Genomic DNA, 19,200 nt, shown 5'->3' with positions numbered 1-19,200 from the left:
GTTGGTAACAATCGGATAATAAAAACAAAAATCGGTTGTTCTGTTGTGTAGAGCAGAGTGGAGCAGCTTGAATCATTTGTATTTATGAACATTATTTGTATAAATGTGTGTTATTATGTGCATGATTCTTCTCCGGTAGCTCCGTCAACACATTTCCAAAACGTAGGAATAAATTTATAAGGCCTAAATAAAAAATATTTCTACTATTTTTTAATGTTGACCGTTTTGAGAGATTGTCTAGTTTGTATACTACACGATTTCTGCTCATATAGGTCCTTAAGACAACACTCGTTATCCGGACTCTTCTGGAGTCTGTTTAGCTATTCTTTCGCATTCTTCCCTTAATTTTGCACCAGCTGCTTTTCGTTCGGCTCGGCGGTCAGGCTCGTATTTATTATTTTTTTCTTCCCAAGCATCCTGCTTTTGTGTCTTTACATTATCAGAACTTTTACACGAATCTTTCTCTGATTCACTCTTCGCCATCAAGTCCTTACACTTCTTTTCTTCGGCCAACCTTAGACACATTTCTCTTAGCTTCCTAAAATTAGCCATTTTAGCGCACTTTTCTTTAAACGCCAAATGTTCCTTTTTCAACTTTTCCTGCATGGCCATTTTTTCGCATTCTGCTTTCTCGGCATTTTCTTTGCATTCCTTTTTAACCCCCTTCTGTTTTTCTTGCTCGTCTTTCTTAGCTAATTTATCACACTGTTCTTTTTGGGCCATTTCCTTGCATTTATTCGCCTGAGCTTCCTTTTCTTTCTTTTCTTTTTCAAGCTGAGCTAATTTAGCGCATTTTTCTTTTTCAGCCATTTCTTTGCATTTATTCGCCTGAGCTTCCTTTTCTTTCATTTCTTTTTCAAGCTGAGCTAATTTAGCGCATTTTTCTTTTTCAGCCATTTCTTTGCATTTATTCGCCTGAGCTTCCTTTTCTTTTTCCTTTTCTTGGTTAGCTAATTTAGCACATTTTTCTTTTTCAGCCATTTCCTTACATTTTTTCGCCTGAGCTTCCTTTTCTTTCTTTTCTTTTTCAAGCTGAGCTAATTTAGCGCATTTTTCTTTTTCAGCCATTTCTTTGCATTTATTCGCCTGAGCTTCCTTTTCTTTTTCCTTTTCTTTGTTAGCTAATTTAGCACATTTTTCTTTTTCAGCCATTTCTTTGCATTTATTCGCCTGAGCTTCCTTTTCTTTCATTTCTTTTTCAAGCTGAGCTAATTTAGCGCATTTTTCTTTTTCAGCCATTTCTTTGCATTTATTCGCCTGAGCTTCCTTTTCTTTTTCCTTTTCTTGGTTAGCTAATTTAGCACATTTTTCTTTTTCAGCCATTTCGTTGCATTTATTCGCCTGAGCTTCCTTTTCTTTCATTTCTTTTTCAAGCTGAGCTAATTTAGCGCATTTTTCTTTTTCAGCCATTTCTTTGCATTTATTCGCCTGAGCTTCCTTTTCTTTTTCCTTTTCTTGGTTAGCTAATTTAGCACATTTTTCTTTTTCAGCCATTTCTTTGCACTTATTCGCCTGAGCTTCCTTTTCCTTCTTTTCTTTTTCTTGGTTAGCTAATTTAGCGCATTTTTCTTTTTCAGCCATTTCTTTGCATTTATTCGCTTGGCCTCCCTTTTGATTCTCTGTTTCTTTCTTAGCACACTGTTCTTTTTCAGCCAGTTTTTTGCATTGTTTAAAGAGTTCTTCAATTTCCTTCATTTCTTTTTCTTGCTCAGCTAATTTAGCGCATTTTTCTTTTTCAGCCATTTCTTTGCATTTATTAGCCTGAGCTTCCTTTTCTTTCTTTTCCTTTTCTTGCTTAGCTAATTTAGCACATTTTTCTTTTTCGGCCATACCCTCGCATAGACTTTGATCGTCACTACTTACCTTGGGTTTAGGCATAGCTTTATTACCAATTTTCTTGCAATGTTCTTTCAGTTCTTCAAGCTTTGTTAGTATCATGCTTGGATTTTTATCATCGCACTGTTCCTCTTGAGCAAAATCTTTGCACATCTTATCTAGCTCTTCCTTTTCTTTCTTTTCCTTTTCAAGCTGAGCTAATTTAGCGCATTTTTCTTTTTCAGCCATTTCTTTGCATTTATTCGCCTGAGCTTCCTTTTCTTTTTCCTTTTCTTGGTTAGCTATTTTAGCACATTTTTCTTTTTCAGCCATTTCTTTGCATTTTTTCGCCTGAGCTTCCTTTTCCTTCTTTTCTTTTTCTTGGTTAGCTAATTTAGCGCATTTTTCTTTTTCAGCCATTTCTTTGCATTTATTTGCTTGAGCTTCCTTTTCTTTTTCTTGGTTAGCTAATTTAGCACATTTTTCTTTTTCAGCCATTTCTTTGCATTTTTTCGCCTGAGCTTCCTTTTCCTTCTTTTCTTTTTCTTGGTTAGCTAATTTAGCGCATTTTTCTTTTTCGGCCATTTCTTTGCATTTATTTGCTTGAGCTTCCTTTTCTTTTTCTTTTTCTTGGTTAGCTAATTCAGCACATTTTTCTTTTTCAGCCATTTCTTTGCATTTTTTCGCCTGAGCTTCCTTTTCCTTCTTTTCTTTTTCTTGGTTAGCTAATTTAGCGCATTTTTCTTTTTCAGCCATTTCTTTGCATTTATTCGCCTGAGCTTTTTCTTTTTCTTGGTTAGCTAACTTAGCACATTTTTCTTTTTCTGCCATTTCTTTGCATTTATTCGCCTGAGCTTCCTTTTCTTTCTTTTCTTTTTCTTGGTTAGATAATTTGGCACATTTTTCTTTTTCAGCCATTTCCTTACATTTATTCGCCTGAGCTTCCTTTTCTTTTTCCTTTTCTTGGTTAGCTAACTTAGCACATTTTTCTTTTTCAGCCATTTCTTTGCATTTATTCGCCTGAGCTTCCTTTTCTTTTTCTTGGTTAGCTAATTTAGCGCATTTTTCTTTTTGGGCCAGTTCCTTGCACTGCTTATCCTGGCCTTCGTTTTCCTTGTTTTCCATTTCTTGCTTATCTAATTTCTCGCACTCTAATTTTAGAGAAATTTCCATGCATCGCTTTCTAAGATCCTCTGGGCTTAAACAACTTTTGTTATTCGTTGGCTTATTTTTAGGCTTCTCAGCCAATTTTTTACACTGCATCTTTAGTTCTTCAAGCTTTTCCAATATCTGACATTGCATTTTAAACTCCTCTTTTTCCTTCTTTTCTTTTTCAAGATCAGCTAACTTCTCACATTGTTCTTTTTGTGCCATTTCCTTGCACTTATTGGCCTGCCCTTTTTCTTTTTCTTGCTTAGCCAATTTAGCGCATTTTTCTTTTTCAGCCATTTGTTTGCATTTATTCGCCTGAGCTTCCTTTTCTTTCTTTTCTTTTTCAAGCTGAGCTAATTTAGCACATTTTTCTTTCTCCGCCATTTCTTTGCATTTATTCGCCTGAGCTTCTTTTTCTTTCTTTTCTTTTTCTTGGTTAGATACTTTGGCACATTTTTCTTTTTCAGCCATTTCCTTGCATTTATTCGCCTGAGCTTTTTCTTTCTCTTGGTTAGCCAATTTAGAGCATTTTTCTTTTTCAGCCATTTCTTTGCATTTATTCGCCTGAGCTTCCTTTTCTTTTTCTTTTTCTTGGTTAGCTAACTTAGCACATTTTTCTTTTTCTGCCATTTCCTTGCATTTATTCGCCTGAGCTTCCTTTTCTTTCTTTTCTTTTTCTTGGTTAGATAATTTGGCACATTTTTCTTTTTCAGCCATTTCCTTACATTTATTCGCCTGAGCTTCCTTTTCTTTTTCTTTTTCTTGGTTAGCTAACTTAGCACATTTTTCTTTTTCCGCCATTTCCTTGCATTTATTCGCCTGAGCTTTTTCTTTCTCTTGGTTAGCCAATTTAGAGCATTTTTCTTTTTCAGCCATTTCTTTGCATTTATTCGCCTGAGCTTCCTTTTCTTTTTCTTTTTCTTGGTTAGCTAACTTAGCACATTTTTCTTTTTCTGCCATTTCCTTGCATTTATTCGCCTGAGCTTCCTTTTCTTTCTTTTCTTTTTCTTGGTTAGATAATTTGGCACATTTTTCTTTTTCAGCCATTTCCTTACATTTATTCGCCTGAGCTTCCTTTTCTTTTTCCTTTTCTTGGTTAGCTAACTTAGCACATTTTTCTTTTTCCGCCATTTCCTTGCATTTATTCGCCTGAGCTTTTTCTTTTTCTTGGTTAGCTAACTTAGCACATTTTTCTTTTTCCGCCATTTCCTTGCATTTATTCGCCTGAGCTTTTTCTTTTTCTTGGTTAGCCAATTTAGAGCATTTTTCTTTTTCAGCCATTTCTTTGCATTTATTCGCCTGAGCTTCCTTTTCTTTTTCTTGGTTAGCTAACTTAGCACATTTTTCTTTTTCTGCCATTTCTTTGCATTTATTCGCCTGAGCTTCCTTTTCTTTCTTTTCTTTTTCTTGGTTAGCTAACTTAGCACATTTTTCTTTTTCTGCCATTTCTTTGCATTTTTGCTCTTCTCCAACAGCCGTGCCTTGCTTCTCAGAATTTTCTGCGTCTTCACCAGATTTCTCATTTTTGGAGTTACATTTCGCTTTTTCAGCCATTATTCTGCACTGTTCCTTTAGCTCTTCCAGCTTTTCCAATATCTTACACTGCCTCTCGAACTGCTCCTTCTCCATTCTCAATTTGTTTAACTTGGCCGATTCCTCGCAGTTATCTTTTTCGGTCTGCCCCTGGCTTTGCTTTCCCTTCTGTTCGTTCTTCTGGGCCATATTCTTATTCTGTTCATCAAGCTGCTCTTTTTTATTAGGTTTTTCATTGCTTTTCTGCTTTGAATTAGTTTTGCTTTTCTCAGACTTAGCTTTTGCCTCTTCGGCCGACTTTTTAGATTGCTGCGATTGTTTTTCCAGCTTAGCACATATTTCTTTCTGGGCCAATTCCTTGGATAGTTTTTTAAGCTTCTGTTGTTGCTTTTTGTGTTTCTCCAACATCGCCCCTTTATCCATCTTTCGTGTTTTTTTTTTCGTAGGTTCTTGAAGCTGCTCGCTTTCCTCTTTCTTAAGTTCTTCATCCGCCAACTTATAGCTCTCCTGTTGCTGATATAATTCTGTGCATAACTCACCTAGAGCGGTCGCTTCATTGTTTAGTTTTTCTAGCTCGGCCAATTTGTTAGGATGCTCCTGTTTGCCCAAAGTTTCGCATTGAGCTCTCAGATTTTCGAGCTCTTCCAGCAGTTGACACTTTTCTTGTTCGGCTAATTCCTGGCATGTTGTCGAAATTTTCTTTTTATCGTCCTCTTTTAAATTCTCGGCGCCAAACTCTTCGACCACCAAGCGCTGGCAAGCAAGCTTAAATTTCCTAGCCAATATCTTGCATTGCGTTTTCAGCTTATTTTTCTGATTAGAACTTAACCGATTCTCGTCTGACGATATCTTATTGTGTCGGCGAATGCTCACTTTCATTTTCGCTGAATGTGCGTCTGTGTTAGCATCCGAATGAGCTTAAATACATTAGACAATATATTGAAATACTTACAGGGCTTCTTTTTCCTGTCGCTATTCTGACCTATAGACATATTACGTGTTTTAATTTGCCAGTTGCCAATCGTCTGCGCCAGGCCTTTATATAGCAAGGAGCTAAAGTTCAACGTGATCACGGGCTGCATGCACGAATTGCAGGCCCTAATGCACGCACTTCGTGTAAACATATTAACGCCGTGCTATTAATTTTAGTTAAACAAATTTGTTTTATTACGAAAAATTTTTAGGTCTGGCCCAGAAAAAAATCAAACCGAAAATGTTGTTTGCACTATAGATCAACAACTTTTGAATGACAATTTTTAATTGACAACCATTGCCCAGCTTGCCGAATGTATCCAAAATAATATCGAACAACTGACGTTAACATATTACTCCAAATTATCCCAAAAAACGTATAATTTTCGGCCTGAACCATCTCTTTAAGCAAATTATTTATTTCTTGGGAATCGTAGCGATACCAATGTATTGCAATTCTCCCAATAGGATTTATCACTAGACTCCTATCGCTATGTACGATTTAGTCCAATTAGAAACCGTTGATCAAGAGCAACTCTGAATGAAAGTCGGTAAGATAGTGTTGCGAAACGTGGTTTTTATTATTGATGCAAGTCCTTCATTATGATTACATGGATTACATTTTCGTTTCTTGTTTCCAGACTTTCCGCTCTTTGAAGACGCTAATATATAGGGAGGGTATTCTTCTTGGACTCTTTCCGGGTTGGTTTTATTATCAAATACGCCTCAGCTGGACAAGTGCTGAATCCGAGGTGTACTTCCGATCAATAAGTTTCAAGAGTATTGACTTTGGCTGTAAACTTTTTTAAGAGCCAGCTTATACCAATTTATTCAATAATGAAGGGGTTTGTCTACCTTTGGAAATTCTTTTCATTTCTCACTCTCAATACTCGATCTTTATTTTGAAAAGTCCCAAAGCCTCTCAATAATAATGATTACACTGATAGTGATTGTAAACTATAATAAACTACAATTTAAAAACTAAAATGTTCATTTGTACCATATGGTTTTCTATATTTAAATAATTGTTGAAGCAATCGATACTCGGATTTTCAACGTCATGCGGTCATGACCTTGGCAAATCAAACGTTCCGTTCGTAATATTCCACTACGAATTCTCAGTAGCAAGATTGTGTTATCTACACAATTAGTTGTGAGTAATATTTCGGATGAACACTATGCCCCCAATTGGTTAATCGAGAGAATGTACTTCAAGGCGAAATAAAATTGTTCCAACTTTTAACTTTTTATTATTCTTCACAAATATCTAAAATTTGATAAACGTGAAATTTGTCTCAAAATGTTTTATATTGCTTAGCGGATTGAACTCTTCCAGGCCTGCTTCCAATTGTTGAGCGTTTTGTAAATTTGTTGCCGCCGGCTTAGTGTTTCTTTTCGATTCTGGAAATATATATTACTGTGACCAAATAAATTAGTATTTTGTTATTGACTTACAAACAACCTAATGGTCCATGTACTAGGCTTATTTATAGCGTATTATCAACTACAACAAGTATTATAATATACATCAAATTGCTGTCATTCTCCTAGATGTGACATTGAATGCCAAATAAGTCGGTTATCTGTTTTTGCTGCGAACCACCAGGTGGAGCTAATAATTATATATCCTTTTATATGCCGAGAAAATTTGATTTGTTATATGTTTTTGCTGCGGACCGCTAGGTGGCGCTAATAACGATCTATCATTTTATAGGACAGACAAAATCAGATTTGTTTACAGGCTTTTGCTGCGAACCACCAGGTGGCGCTAACAACTATCTATACCCTTTTATGACAAGCAAAATCAGATTTGTTTTTGTGTATATACTTACGCAAGTTATGGAATAATTGCCGACCCAACGCGCCGAAACTTCGCTTGCCACATTCTCCGTCGTCTTCGGCTTCCTTCACATCCTTCTCTTTCTCCAAGCACTTCTTGGATCCACCTTTAATCACAATTTCGCTTTTATCCTTTTTATTTTTAAGCTTTGCTCGTAGACTTTTGTCTTCGCATTTGTACGGAGTGCCACCAAGAATTTTTGTGCTATTAATGTCATCGGTAAAATTAACCAAATTCTCCTCTGATTCTGTTTTTTGCATACGTAAAATAACATTATCATTTAGGGTTGGAATCAGTGTCTGTTTTTGGTGTGATATGCCAGGCATGCAAGCTGATTGGGACAGAACCAGCTGCTTTGAACAGGACACTTCAAATTGATCGAAACGCTGACGTGATTCCCTGTCATACACACCGTGTCTACTTTCTTGGGATTTACTTCTTCGCCCTTTAAGTATAGCTTCTTTACCTAGCTGTCGTTTTGCCAGATCCGGTGATATAAAAGTTTCTGCTGTCTTTTTACTAGCATATGGTGTAACAGATTTTTTGCTTTTACTTTCAGTATGATTATCTAGTCTTGAGTTTCGATTATGAACCGCCGAGTACGTGGTGATGTTTCTGCGACCACTTTCATTATTGTTCTTCCGTTTGCCCATAAACATTTCATAGAGATATTGGGAGATCGTCAACTTTGGCTTTGGTTTTTGCTGTGCAGAGACATCTAGTTCATCGACATCTAGTTTATCGACATCTAATTTAGCGACATCTGGTTTAGCGACATCTACTTTAGCGAAATCTTGCTTATTGGCATCTAGTTTAGCGGCATCTAGTTGAGCGACAGCTCGCTTTTCGACATCTAGCTTATCGACATCTAGTTTCTCGATATTTATATGTTTAGTTTTCTCTAGAATCTGTCTTGCTTCGCTTTCTTTTAAAAATTGTTCGGCCTTAAATCTTAACGTTTCATCATCGTCTTCAATATTTATGTTTGTTGGGAAGTCGCGATTCTCACCCTCTGTTGTGGAATTGTAAAGAACACCTGGTGTTATATCTTCAGCCTTGATTTTATGTGTCTTTTCAGTCGATTTGTCTCTCACATTGCATGTGATGTCCTTAGAAATTTGATTATCGCTACCTTTATCCACAATTAGATCGGTGCGGAATTTCTTATCCATTTTCTTTGAATCGGGCTCTGCATTAACTACATTCGTCTCACGCTTGCCACCAATCCGGCTCTCGTCAGTGCCAATGAGCTCTGTTTTGCCATAAGATGTCATAGTTTTGCCTGAATTAGAATTACCCAACGATGTGGACGTTAAATGACTATCACGTTGTCCAGAAGCCCTCAGCTCTTGAAGCGATACTATTGGCATACTTTTACCTGCAATTGTATCACTCTCCTTAGATGTTGCAGAACTCTCTGATATGCCCTTAACGATTGCTGCTGCAATAGTTGCAGTAAGCTCACGATCATGATTAGAACTAGGCTTATCCTTTGACATGGCACCGCTAGTTCCTTCTGTGCGAGCTGTGGTAGGCGCATCTCCACTCTTCATTGGATTCATTTTATTATCATTCACTGGGGTGGTGTCGATCGCACGTCTAGATCGCAGCTCGTCAGCTATAATTTCAAGGAACTCTGCTTTTTTTTCGTCTTCCTTGATCTTTTCCTTTAGTATATTTACGACCTCTTCTTGATGACCTTTTGCTGCCTTTTCTTGCCTATTTGGATTCTGGCGAACAGCTTGCAAAAGCGAACCAATCGTGCCCCTATTCGATTTTTGACTAGAACCAAACGCAGTTGACTTTGTTTTCTCCGCAGATTTCAGACCATACTGCGGCCTGGCAGATTGCTGAATTTCTGCTTTCCTGTCATAGGAATTGGCTTTTTCGATACTGGACCGATACTTCAAATCTGAGTTGAATCCATCCTGAATATTAGCCCGTTTTGATGGTGTCGTGAAGGCTTTTTCCTCCACAGTGTTCTCCGGGAGCAACTCGATTTTTTCAACCTTGACTATATCACCGGAGAATTTTCTATCAGAAGTGGACGCAGATCTTACGACACTGAACGACTCCAGCAAATCGTTACTGGTTTCTTTAGGGGTAGAGAGGTTCTTATTGGAAGCCTCATCCATTTTGTTAGCTCCATGTTTGTTGGTTGACTGGTTTGGCAGGGCTTCAGAAGACAAATCTGTGACTTTATAAATAATATTTGATTTGTTCATCGGCATCTCATCCAATTTGTCCGCCGAGAGTTTATTGTCGAACTGACTCTGAGAGGGCTTTGATTTGTGAAACCTTTCTCCATCTTTGTTGAAGCTATTAGGTTTGTCTCTTGAGGCCTCATCGGGTTTCATTACACCGGATTTCTTGATCAACTCGTTCTGTGATTGTTTTAGTTCAGAATTCCAGCTCTTCACATAGTAGATGGAATTTGATTTATTTTGAGTTGCCTCATCAAATTTGGAGCTTGGTTTGTTAAGTGCAGATTTGTTGTCGGGCTGCTTTTGATATGGATTAGCTTTGGAAAATCCATCGTCGACATTAAAAGTGCTGCTATAGTTATCTTTTGAGGCCTTTTCAGACTCAGCTCCTGTGGGTTTGATGTCTGACTGGATTTTAGATTTGTCCCTTGAAGCTTCATCCGTTTTGCTCGGTGCAAATTTGTTGTCCGACTTGTTCTGATGGGGCATGGCCTTAGAAAACCCATCCTCAATTTTATGGGCGGTATTCGATTTGATCTTCGAGGATTCATAACCTTTGTTTGGAGGGGAAAGAATCTTAGCAATCCATTCGTCATGCTTATTCGAACCCTTAAGTACGTCCTTTAATGCTGCGTCATCTTTAATTACTGCAGTTTTGATTTCTGTCTGACTCTGAACGGGCTTAGAAACCTTGTGCTCAAATTTGAAGCAGATATTGGATTTCTCCTTCTGAGGAATCGCAGATTTCAAAGCCGAGTTGCCTTCCATAGCTAATTCAGCTCCCGTTTTGCCGACGCTATTGCATCTCGGGTCTTTTGTTTGAGCTTGATTTGAATTAGCTTTATCTATGTTATTGCTGCTGGAGGTTTCCGTTTTCCATGGATTTAGTATAGTTTTGTTTTTGATTTCGGTACTAGGAGCTTCCGTTTTGGGTGAATTTTGTACTGCACAGCCTAGGCTATTGCTCCTCGCACCCTTAGTTAGAGATTGATTTGGCTCTGGTTTGGTCTTGTTAATATTCTGCTGTAAATTTCTATCACCTGCAGATTGGCTTTTAATTTTCGTAGTCTCTGGTTTCGCTTCCACTTGAGATAACTTATCATTTATTTTATTTTGATCTTTAGAGCTAACCACGTGCAACGACTGAGACCTTTCTTCCTTAGAACCAACTGCTTTCGATCCTCCTTCTATGGACCCCTTAGGACTAGTCTTGAAATGCTCTCCAAACATTCCCTCCCATGGAATTTGGGGGTCACTTTTAAAGCCCACGTTTTTATCTGCTAGATTCCCTGCAGATTCTGAACGTTTTTGCGACATTTTCGTTTGGGACGATTCTGGTTTCCCGTCAAAGAGATTGGTGCTACCGACTCCTGTCTGGGATGAGGACCTAGTTTTTAAATCTGTTTTACTACCCTCTTTGCTTGAAACTTTTTGTGATTCGGTCTGCGAAGCTTGAGAGCATTTATCTGTTAGCTTAGTCACAGCGTTTCTATTGGCGGTGGTTGTTACGGGACTTGGAGATTTATCTTGCTTTTCAGTAGTCCTTGAAGCTTTCCTACTTTCAATTGAATCAACAAATGCCCTAACCCTGCTTTCCACGGCACTCGCATTCGACTGACACTCAACAGCTGTGTCTTTAGATTGATCCCCAACTGTTTGGCTAGATTTCGATGAACTCTTAGCGTCCGTCGATTTAGGCGTTGGATTCGCGTGAACATGGCTCTTAAGATTGATGGTATCTTTACTATTCTGCTGCTGCTGCTTGCTGCCAACAACGTGGCCCAGTGCCTTCATTTCCTGTTCAATGGATAGCTTGGGTGCAGTTCCCGTAGATATCTTATGTTTGGTCTTGGAATCTACGAGTTTTAGGTCAGAGGGAATTTTTTCATCCTTGTTCGCTACTCGCGGTCGCATATTCCTCTTGGTGTCTTTGTGCCCAGAGTCATCATCATGAAAGTGTCGGATCATCGGAGCCAATGGGCGGTGGCCAGCGTACCTGATGGACAAATACGTGTATAGGGATCGTGAAAACCGCCAATACAGTAAATTGGACATTTCGTATATTTTTTTGCAAGTCTAAAGATAAACCACTGAAGCTAAGCGAATAAAAATCGTGTTAAAATTTTGAAACTCTAAGAATATAACTTAAATTTTGTACCAAGCTAACAAATTTATTGTTCCGTAACGCACCAAGTATTACATTTTTCTGAACTATGATGCAGGGCTTACTATGATGTATACCTAAAATTTGACAGGATTATTGATATTCCTTGGTTGTACATGTATCATAACTTTAATGGCACCGCCTGTGCCAAGACGAGCTGTTTCAAATGCCTTCGCAGTCTCCGTAATGTTAAAGTGATGTGTGACAAGTCGCTTTACATTCACCCGACCGGAGGCAACCAGCGCCAGGGCAGCGGAATAGCTTTACAAATAAATAGATAGGTCATCCAATAGCTGGAAAAATGATAGAGGTTTCTACTCACTCGTTACAGTAGCGGAACACACCGCGAATATCCACCTCTCGAGCCAAGGCATTGAACAGAGGAAGCTTCATTTCTGACGGTCCCATGCCCACGATAACAACAACACCTCCAGATCGTGTAGCCTGACGTAACAAAGGTTGTGATCATTAATAAAAATATCAGGGCCTATCAGCAAAGCTCTTACAAAGATTGCAAGGCGTGTGGTGCTCTCCGCTCCACAGCAGTCAATTGACTTATCAGGCTCATCACCCATTACTTGACGCACACGATCCGCGACATTTTCAGCGGTGTCGCCAGGTTTCATCAGCAGAGTATGAGTGGCGCCCAGCTCCTTGGCGATATCCAGACGTTGTTGCACCAAGTCCGTAATTAAAATCTTTGTAGCACCCATAGATTGTGCGACCTTAAACACTTAAAATAAAATATGGCCGGCTTGAATTAGTTTCAGGCAATCAACTTACCAATAGCGTAACCAATCCAATTGGCCCTGCGCCCAGGATGAGCACCTTAGAGCCCAAGCTCACGCCGGCTCGGTTACAGGCATGCACGCCCACCGACAACGGCTCTAGCAAAGCACCTTCCTCCATCGTGACGTGGTCGGGTAGCTTGAAGCAAAAGTCCGCTGCATGCTTGTAGTACCGGGTCAGATTGCCGTCGTAGGGTGGCGTGGCACAGAATGCCATGTCAGGGCACAGATTATAGCTGCCCTGCTTGCAGTGATCACATTTATAGCAAGGCACGCCTGGCTCAATGGCGACGCGGTCGCCTACAACGAGATTCTTCACTTTGCTGCCCACTTTGGCCACCACGCCAGCACTTTCATGGCCAATGACCATGGGCTTCGTGACCACAAAGTGCCCGATGCGACCCTTTGTCAGATAATGCACATCTGAGCCGCAAATACCGACGCTATCCATTGCCACCAAAACCTCTGCAGATGAGAATTTTAAATGCAACTGTATTAATTTTATATTATGACGAGCTGAACATACCATCTGGGGAAATATCCGGTATGGGACGTTGCTCCTGCGCATGGAATTAGAGAGTCAAATAAACGAAATTATTTTTTATTTTAGTTTCATTGTCCGATTGCCATACCAAACGCATATCCTCAATGCCATGCAAAACGGCTGTCAGGTTATCCTTTGTCATTTTGATAATGCGTGTCCTTGTAATATATTCGAATGTGTTTACGGAAAGAAGTCAGCTCGATTTGAACGCCGATTTGATACTAATTCAACGCTTTCCACTATCGCAGCTCGTCGAGTTTATCAGCAATTTGCTTCCAATTTTATATAATTTTATTTTTATTGTTGTAAGCTTGTAATTTGCTTGCACTTCCCGGCATTTGTGTTGACATGTTTGTTTGACCTTGCGTTAGTGCAAGTGAACATGTCTATGGGAGAGATTACAAGTGTTCCACACCTTGTTTCTATACCCTTGCAGGGGGTAGTGTAATTTTGTCGTGAAATGTGTAACGCATAGAAGGAAACATCTCCAACATCATACAATATATATATTCTTGATCCGTATCAACAATACCACATCCGTCTGTCCGTCTGTGTGTTTCTATGCGAACTAGTCTCTCAGTGTTAAAGCTATTGTCATGAAACTCAGCAAAAGTCCCTCTTTCTGTTGCACGCATCACATATGGCACTATCACATAGCTGCCATAGGAACGATCGGCTCTTGTATGAAAATCTTGTTTTTTGTTTATCTATATATCGAGACCAAACTCGGCATTTATTAGTTTTACTATGCTCCTCGTATATGTGCAAAATCCTAAAAACATCGGACCACCAAATCACATAGCTGCCAAAGGAACTAAAGTTGTTGTGTGGAAAAGTTTTTTGTTTTTCTAGATTTCTTCACCGAACTCAACATTTATAGGTCTGGCTATGCTCCCTACATTTAAGCAAAATCTTATTTACATCAGACTACTATATCATATAGCTTGCATAGGAACGATCGGAGTAAAACTAAGTTGTAAGAACAATAATTTTTTTTTTATATATCTTATAGCATATTCGACACTTACTATTTTCCCTGTGCTTCTTAGATACGGGCAAAGCATTATGAGCATTATGAAAAGGTTGGGTCTGCAAGAGTATTAAATCTTCGGCGTGCCGAAGATAACCCTTCATTACCATTTAATTTATACTGCATGCGTTAATACTATTAAAGATAGAGAAAACATTTTTAGTTGAGCCAAGCGCCGCATTCTTGTCAGTGCTGCCGTTTTAGCCATCTTACAGCTAAGTCTAGCATTTAATTTTGGACTGTTGGATTGGGATTGTCTCTCCTTCTATTTGTCTCATCTTCATATTCAAATTATTATATTTTATGCCTTATACAATAAAATACTTCTGTATATATACGCATGTGTCGCTGATGGAAATTTATAATTATAAATACAAGTGAATTATTACGAAAGCTTTATTAATTATATTATAATGGGCATTTACGAATCAGCTGACTTTTCAACTATACATCCAATGGGCTCAGCTATTCTCTAGGCGACTCTAATAATCCACACATTAACAATTTATTATCAGTGAATAGGTAAAAATAATGCTTGAATTACGTTGCACAAATTTGAGTGCATGATAAAATATGTTTATTACACAAGGTTTAATCTATAGCTAACATTTGATGGGATTATTCTCAGGTAGTTTCGAAGTTCTTTGCGGTGTCCATAATGTCAAATGTTGGGAAAATCAAGGTCTTTCACTAGCTTGAGATGCAAACGATTGAAAATTTCTAGACTCATGTCCAAACATTAATTGTATTACATAATTTATTGCCAACAAATGAGTCTGTTTTTTTATACCCTACAATTTTTTAAAATGGGTTAAAACTTAAAAATTATAATACTTTATAATTAATAAACAATATACTACTTTTGGATATCGTATCATAAAACTCACTAGCACTTTTTTCTTTCATATTTAAGCTCTGAAATTTCTTGAGAGATTGGACTATAGACTTGGACTTGGACCATATACATATATTGACGATCAAAGGAAGATTGGTTTTAGTTATTTTAAAAGTCGTACATGCAACTTTTAAAAACCTTTTAGATGCAAAATATTTATCTTGATCTTTAGTTATATAATTATCTTCAGATAAACCGAAAAAATTTCTATTTTGATTATTTTACTTCGCCAAACTACGCTACAATCAGGACCATTAACAATTTTCTTAACATACAAAACCAAAGTTCATTCGAAACATAAAACAAGTTTCCTGTGATTAATTAATAGATCTCAAAGGACTGCTTTTAAATAAAGACATGCTCTTAAAATTTTATTCAAACTGAATGGAAGAAGGTATTTGACTGAAATATACAGAAATTGTTGGCGACCCCGGATTGCAAGGTATCTTTTAAACCCCTCTACAGCCTCACAAAGATCAAAATGATGTGTGACAAGGCGCTTTACATTACGTCGATGTGCGTCAGAGTGGGAGCAAACAATGATGACAACGACTCCGTCAGGCTCTGTTGTCAGGTTTAACACAGTTTAAGGGTATTAGCAAAATTGGAAATCAATGCTTAAGTCAGCCTCCAGGTGTAGGTGCAGCTCTCTATTCCGATGCAGTCAATTCACTTGTCAGGCCCCACGCCCATCATATGACGCGGCAATCGTTGTGACTTCTTGGGGCTCAGCACCACGTTTAGTGTTTAACTGCCTTAGCCACATCCTGAAGCCGTTGCCCTAGATACGTAATTGAAATATTGAGCCATGTAGGAAAATGTTCATATGTACGAGAACTGTTCAGTTATCAGTCTACACTCACCAGTAGCGTAACCATTCCAATTGGTGCTGCACCCAGAATTTGGATCCTGAAACACCCTCTTCCATAGTTACAGGAGCGGGCAGCTTATAGCACAAGTTAACCAGATCTTCGTGGTACCCTGTTAAAAATATCAACCTCTACTCCGGAACATTACTAGCCAATGGTCATGACATTTTTTACCTTAATGTGAATGTCTGTCCCACAAATACCGCAAGTGTTCATTTCTAACAAGTCCTCTGCAAATGTGAATAGCAAAGGAAATAAGGGTATCAAGAAACTTACCACAGTCTAAGTTCGTGTAAAGGAACTTAATTCTGCATACATAACTGGAAATGCTTGCCTCTTGTTTTCTCTCTTCAGACGCAAGCCTTTGTTGCCGTGTAAAACAACAGGCATGTTATCCTTCGAATTTTCGCTGTAGCGGCGATTAGTGAAGCTAATATCATATTTTTTTTACTGAAAGAAGTCCTCTCGTTGTAAACGTTGAATTGCTGTTTCTCACGGTTGACCTTTGGAACCTAAAGATAAACGGTTGATGGGACTTTTCCAGTGGAGCATTGATTGTTTCGTCTCTTGGATTGGCGTTTGCGAGGGATTTACTGGTATCATGTATTCGGTTTATACAACAACTGGCCGAAGCTTCATTGGCCATCAATAGCTTTCGCATACGTTTCTTGATCAGATCATCGAGGCTCACTTCTTCATTATGCAATTGTCGCATCATTGAAGCCAATGGACCGTAGCCCACACACCTGCTGGGTAGAAAGCCGTTTAGGCTACGCGATAATCTCTGAACATTTCTGTTGGCCATTCAAATCTACAGATAAAACTGCTAAATTGTACAACTTTCAATTTAGATAAAAATCGAAACGCTTTCAAACTTAAAATTTGTTACACTTAATCAATGTTGTGTCCAGAAAAATTTCATTCACATTTTTTTTTTTTTGAATTATGTTACAAGGATAGCTTCAACATATAGTTAAAATTCGACAGGATTATTGGTATTTCTCGGTTGAACATGAATCATAACTTTGATGGCCCCGTCTAGACCATCCCGAGCAGTTTCAAATGCCTTCGCAGTCTCCGTAATGTCGAAATGATGTGTGACAAGACGCTTTACATTCACCCGACCGGAGGCAACCAGCGCCAGGGCAGCGGAATAGCTTTACAAATAAATAGATAGGTCATCCAATAGCTGGAAAAATGATAGAGGTTTCTACTCACTCGTTACAGTAGCGGAACACACCGCGAATGTCCACCTCTCGAGCCAAGGCATTGAACAGAGGAAGCTTCATTTCCGGCGGTCCCATGCCCACGATAACAACAACACCTCCAGATCGCGTAGCCTGCGAATTTTTGGAAAAATTATCAAATAAACTATCAATACTTTTCATAGTTTAGCTATTACAAAGATAGCTAGCCGAGTGCTGCTTTCCGCTCCACAACAGTCGATAGCCTTATCAGGTTCCGCACTCATTATCTGATGCACACGATTTGCGACTTCTTCTCCGGTATCATCTCGATTCAGCAGCAGCGTGTGTGTGGCGCCAAGTTCCTTGGCAACATCCAAGCGCTGTTGCACTAGATCCGTAATCAAAATCTCCGTAGCACCCAAAGATTGCGCGACCTTTAAATAATAACATTTTGTTGGATTTACAATACAGAAATGGATCAGTTTATGGTGTTCACATACCAGAAGAGTAACCAATCCAATGGGTCCTGCGCCCAGGATAAGCACCTTTGAGCCTAATCCCACGCCAGCACGGCGGCAAGCATGCACGCCCACCGACAGCGGCTCCAAGAGGGCAGCTTCCTCCATCGTGACGTGGTCGGGTAGCTTGAAGCAAAAGTCCGCTGCATGCTTGTAGTACCGGGTCAGATTGCCGTCGTAGGGTGGCGTGGCACAGAATGCCATGTCAGGGCACAGATTATAGCTGCCCTGCTTGCAGTGATCACATTTATAGCAAGGCACGCCTGGCTCAATGGCGACGCGGTCGCCTACAACGAGATTCTTCACTTTGCTGCCCACTTTGGCCACCACGCCAGCACTTTCATGGCCAATGACCATGGGCTTCGTGACCACAAAGTGCCCGATGCGACCCTTTGTCAGATAATGCACATCTGAGCCGCAAATACCGACGCTATCCATTGCCACCAAAACCTCTGTGCATTTTTAATTTAAAAAATTAACCATCGATAGGTTTGATATTTGTTATCTAATTTGATTTTAAGCTTACCCTCATCGGTTATTTCCGGTATGGGACGTTGCTCCTGCATATACAATTAAACAGTCGATTTAATTTAACAATATAATTGAGTTTTAATCTTACCAATCGCAAGTCGTTAATGCCATGTAAAACAGCTGTTAAGTTATCTTTTGCCATTTTCGGTTAAATATTTTATTTTCGATAGAGCGATAAAGGTCTGCACGCTCTAAACGCCAAATTGATACTAAACTTCCAATATCGTTGTGCTCGACGCCCCATGGATAATTTGTGTCTACACGCGAGAAAATATTCAGACATAAATATGCGTATATATATATGTGCATATGTATATGTGTATATAAGCATATGTACATGCGTACAGATATGTTAAATATCAATTAATTTGGGTCTTTTATATTTTGTTAGTGGTATTTGCACTCAACATCTAAAGCTTATAGTATATCACATGGTTAATGCTTTGCCTTTTAAATGTCTTCTTGCAAACAGCTGTTTCTGCTTGCAACTTGCTTAACTTGTTTACAATTCTTTTGTGTCTGTGTTGGAAAGTGCCGGCTTCTCTATTCCCATCTCCCTCCAACTACCGTGCATATACACTAAGGTACATATATAAGTATGCAGATATGTGAGTGTATATGTATTTGATAAACTTTGTTGGGTGAAAAGGGTATATTGATTTTGAACATTGTAAGTTAGTTCATCTCTATTTTAGATCATTAAAATCTAAAGCAAACATTTAATTGCCGAGTTCAAGAATGTGGAATACAAGTTTTACGATACGAGCGTATATAAAAACGTTAATTAAATCCAAACCGTTAAAGAAAGCACCCAACTTGTTTGCCCTGTTGTGAACACAGTATTTCGCAGTCGGTTATACCCAACCGCAACGTACACATTTTTTTGGCTTAAGCCCACAACTGCAGAAAATAGAATTGACAAAAATTGATAGCAAAACCTTTTGTATTATAGTTTTTTTTTTTTTGCTTTATTTCTCGAACTAATTTCGTAGGTGTAATATTTAAATGCATTGATACGGAACTGCTTGTTTCTCAGTGGGCCGCGCCGGCTGGCTCATCGGATTCTCTGGGTGTGGTCCCATCCCTGGCCCGCAGTCCGCACAATCGATAACAACAAAGCTACACGTCTGTAGCAAAACAGACTCACACAACACTACT

General features: G+C 38.8%; 3 protein-coding genes and 1 non-coding gene across 10 annotated transcripts; all 4 read right to left on the bottom strand.

Moving 5' to 3' along the window:
- Positions 1–1,035: 1,035 nt before the first annotated feature.
- Positions 1,036–5,818, bottom strand: LOC26530987 (uncharacterized). The gene is made up of 2 exons (XR_011416218.1): positions 5,453–5,818; positions 1,036–5,396 (listed from the first exon to the last, which is right to left on the bottom strand). It is a non-coding gene; the product is annotated as an uncharacterized protein (transcript).
- Positions 5,819–6,694: 876 nt separating this feature from the next.
- On the bottom strand, positions 6,695–11,571 carry LOC6629721 (serine-rich adhesin for platelets). 2 transcript variants are annotated; one of them, XM_002053642.4, is made up of 2 exons: positions 7,305–11,571; positions 6,695–6,889 (listed from the first exon to the last, which is right to left on the bottom strand). In XM_002053642.4, exons 1-2 carry the CDS (start codon positions 11,569–11,571, stop codon positions 6,855–6,857), a joined length of 4,302 nt encoding a protein of 1,433 aa, XP_002053678.2. In that variant the 3' UTR covers positions 6,695–6,854. The 2 variants fall into 2 exon arrangements, with proteins under 2 accessions (XP_002053678.2, XP_032294268.1); XM_032438377.2 differs by lacking the exon at positions 6,695–6,889 and adding an exon at positions 7,147–7,172.
- An 86-nt stretch (positions 11,572–11,657) lies between these two features.
- Positions 11,658–13,243, bottom strand: LOC6630127 (sorbitol dehydrogenase). The gene is made up of 6 exons (XM_002053643.4): positions 13,101–13,243; positions 12,995–13,028; positions 12,464–12,933; positions 12,187–12,405; positions 12,003–12,124; positions 11,658–11,941 (listed from the first exon to the last, which is right to left on the bottom strand). The coding sequence occupies exons 1-6, from the start codon at positions 13,152–13,154 to the stop codon at positions 11,758–11,760; spliced, it is 1,083 nt and encodes a 360-aa protein (XP_002053679.1). The 5' UTR covers positions 13,155–13,243; the 3' UTR covers positions 11,658–11,757.
- Positions 13,244–15,277: 2,034 nt separating this feature from the next.
- LOC6636953 (sorbitol dehydrogenase) lies at positions 15,278–18,284 on the bottom strand. 6 transcript variants are annotated; one of them, XM_070207493.1, is made up of 9 exons: positions 18,131–18,284; positions 18,038–18,071; positions 17,494–17,963; positions 17,209–17,427; positions 17,025–17,146; positions 16,083–16,963; positions 15,981–16,036; positions 15,801–15,937; positions 15,278–15,718 (listed from the first exon to the last, which is right to left on the bottom strand). In XM_070207493.1, the coding sequence occupies exons 1-6, from the start codon at positions 18,182–18,184 to the stop codon at positions 16,780–16,782; spliced, it is 1,083 nt and encodes a 360-aa protein (XP_070063594.1). In that variant the 5' UTR covers positions 18,185–18,284; the 3' UTR covers positions 15,278–15,718; positions 15,801–15,937; positions 15,981–16,036; positions 16,083–16,779. The 6 variants fall into 6 exon arrangements, with proteins under 6 accessions (XP_070063594.1, XP_032294294.1, XP_070063593.1 ...); XM_032438403.2 differs by having other exon boundaries at positions 15,801–15,918; XM_070207492.1 differs by having other exon boundaries at positions 15,981–16,024.
- Positions 18,285–19,200: the final 916 nt, after the last annotated feature.

The sequence above is a fragment of the Drosophila virilis genome, chromosome 2, assembly GCF_030788295.1.
Source record: "Drosophila virilis strain 15010-1051.87 chromosome 2, Dvir_AGI_RSII-ME, whole genome shotgun sequence".
In the NCBI taxonomy this organism is placed as follows: Eukaryota; Metazoa; Arthropoda; class Insecta; order Diptera; family Drosophilidae; genus Drosophila; species Drosophila virilis.
Note: the sequence above shows the minus strand (reverse complement) of the source record. Positions and strands in the feature narration are given on the sequence as shown.

Excerpts from the sequence above, each read along its gene's own strand:
- LOC6629721 (XM_002053642.4), bottom strand. The coding sequence starts at position 11,571 with ATGTCCAATTTACTGTATTGGCGGTTTTCACGATCCCTATACACGTAT. Across the intron at positions 6,890-7,304 it reads GCAATTATTCCATAACTTGC|TAATATATATTTCCAGAATC; the intron begins GTAAGTATATAC and ends ATTTGGTCACAG.
- LOC6630127 (XM_002053643.4), bottom strand. The coding sequence starts at position 13,154 with ATGACAAAGGATAACCTGACAGCCGTTTTGCATGGCATTGAGGATATG. Across the intron at positions 12,934-12,994 it reads ACCGGATATTTCCCCAGATG|AGGTTTTGGTGGCAATGGAT; the intron begins GTATGTTCAGCT and ends TCTCATCTGCAG. Across the intron at positions 12,125-12,186 it reads CCACACGCCTTGCAATCTTT|GCTACACGATCTGGAGGTGT; the intron begins GTAAGAGCTTTG and ends TTGTTACGTCAG.
- LOC6636953 (XM_032438390.2), bottom strand. The coding sequence starts at position 18,184 with ATGGCAAAAGATAACTTAACAGCTGTTTTACATGGCATTAACGACTTG. Across the intron at positions 17,964-18,037 it reads ACCGGAAATAACCGATGAGG|AGGTTTTGGTGGCAATGGAT; the intron begins GTAAGCTTAAAA and ends AAAAATGCACAG. Across the intron at positions 17,428-17,493 it reads TTGGATTGGTTACTCTTCTG|GTCGCGCAATCTTTGGGTGC; the intron begins GTATGTGAACAC and ends TATTATTTAAAG.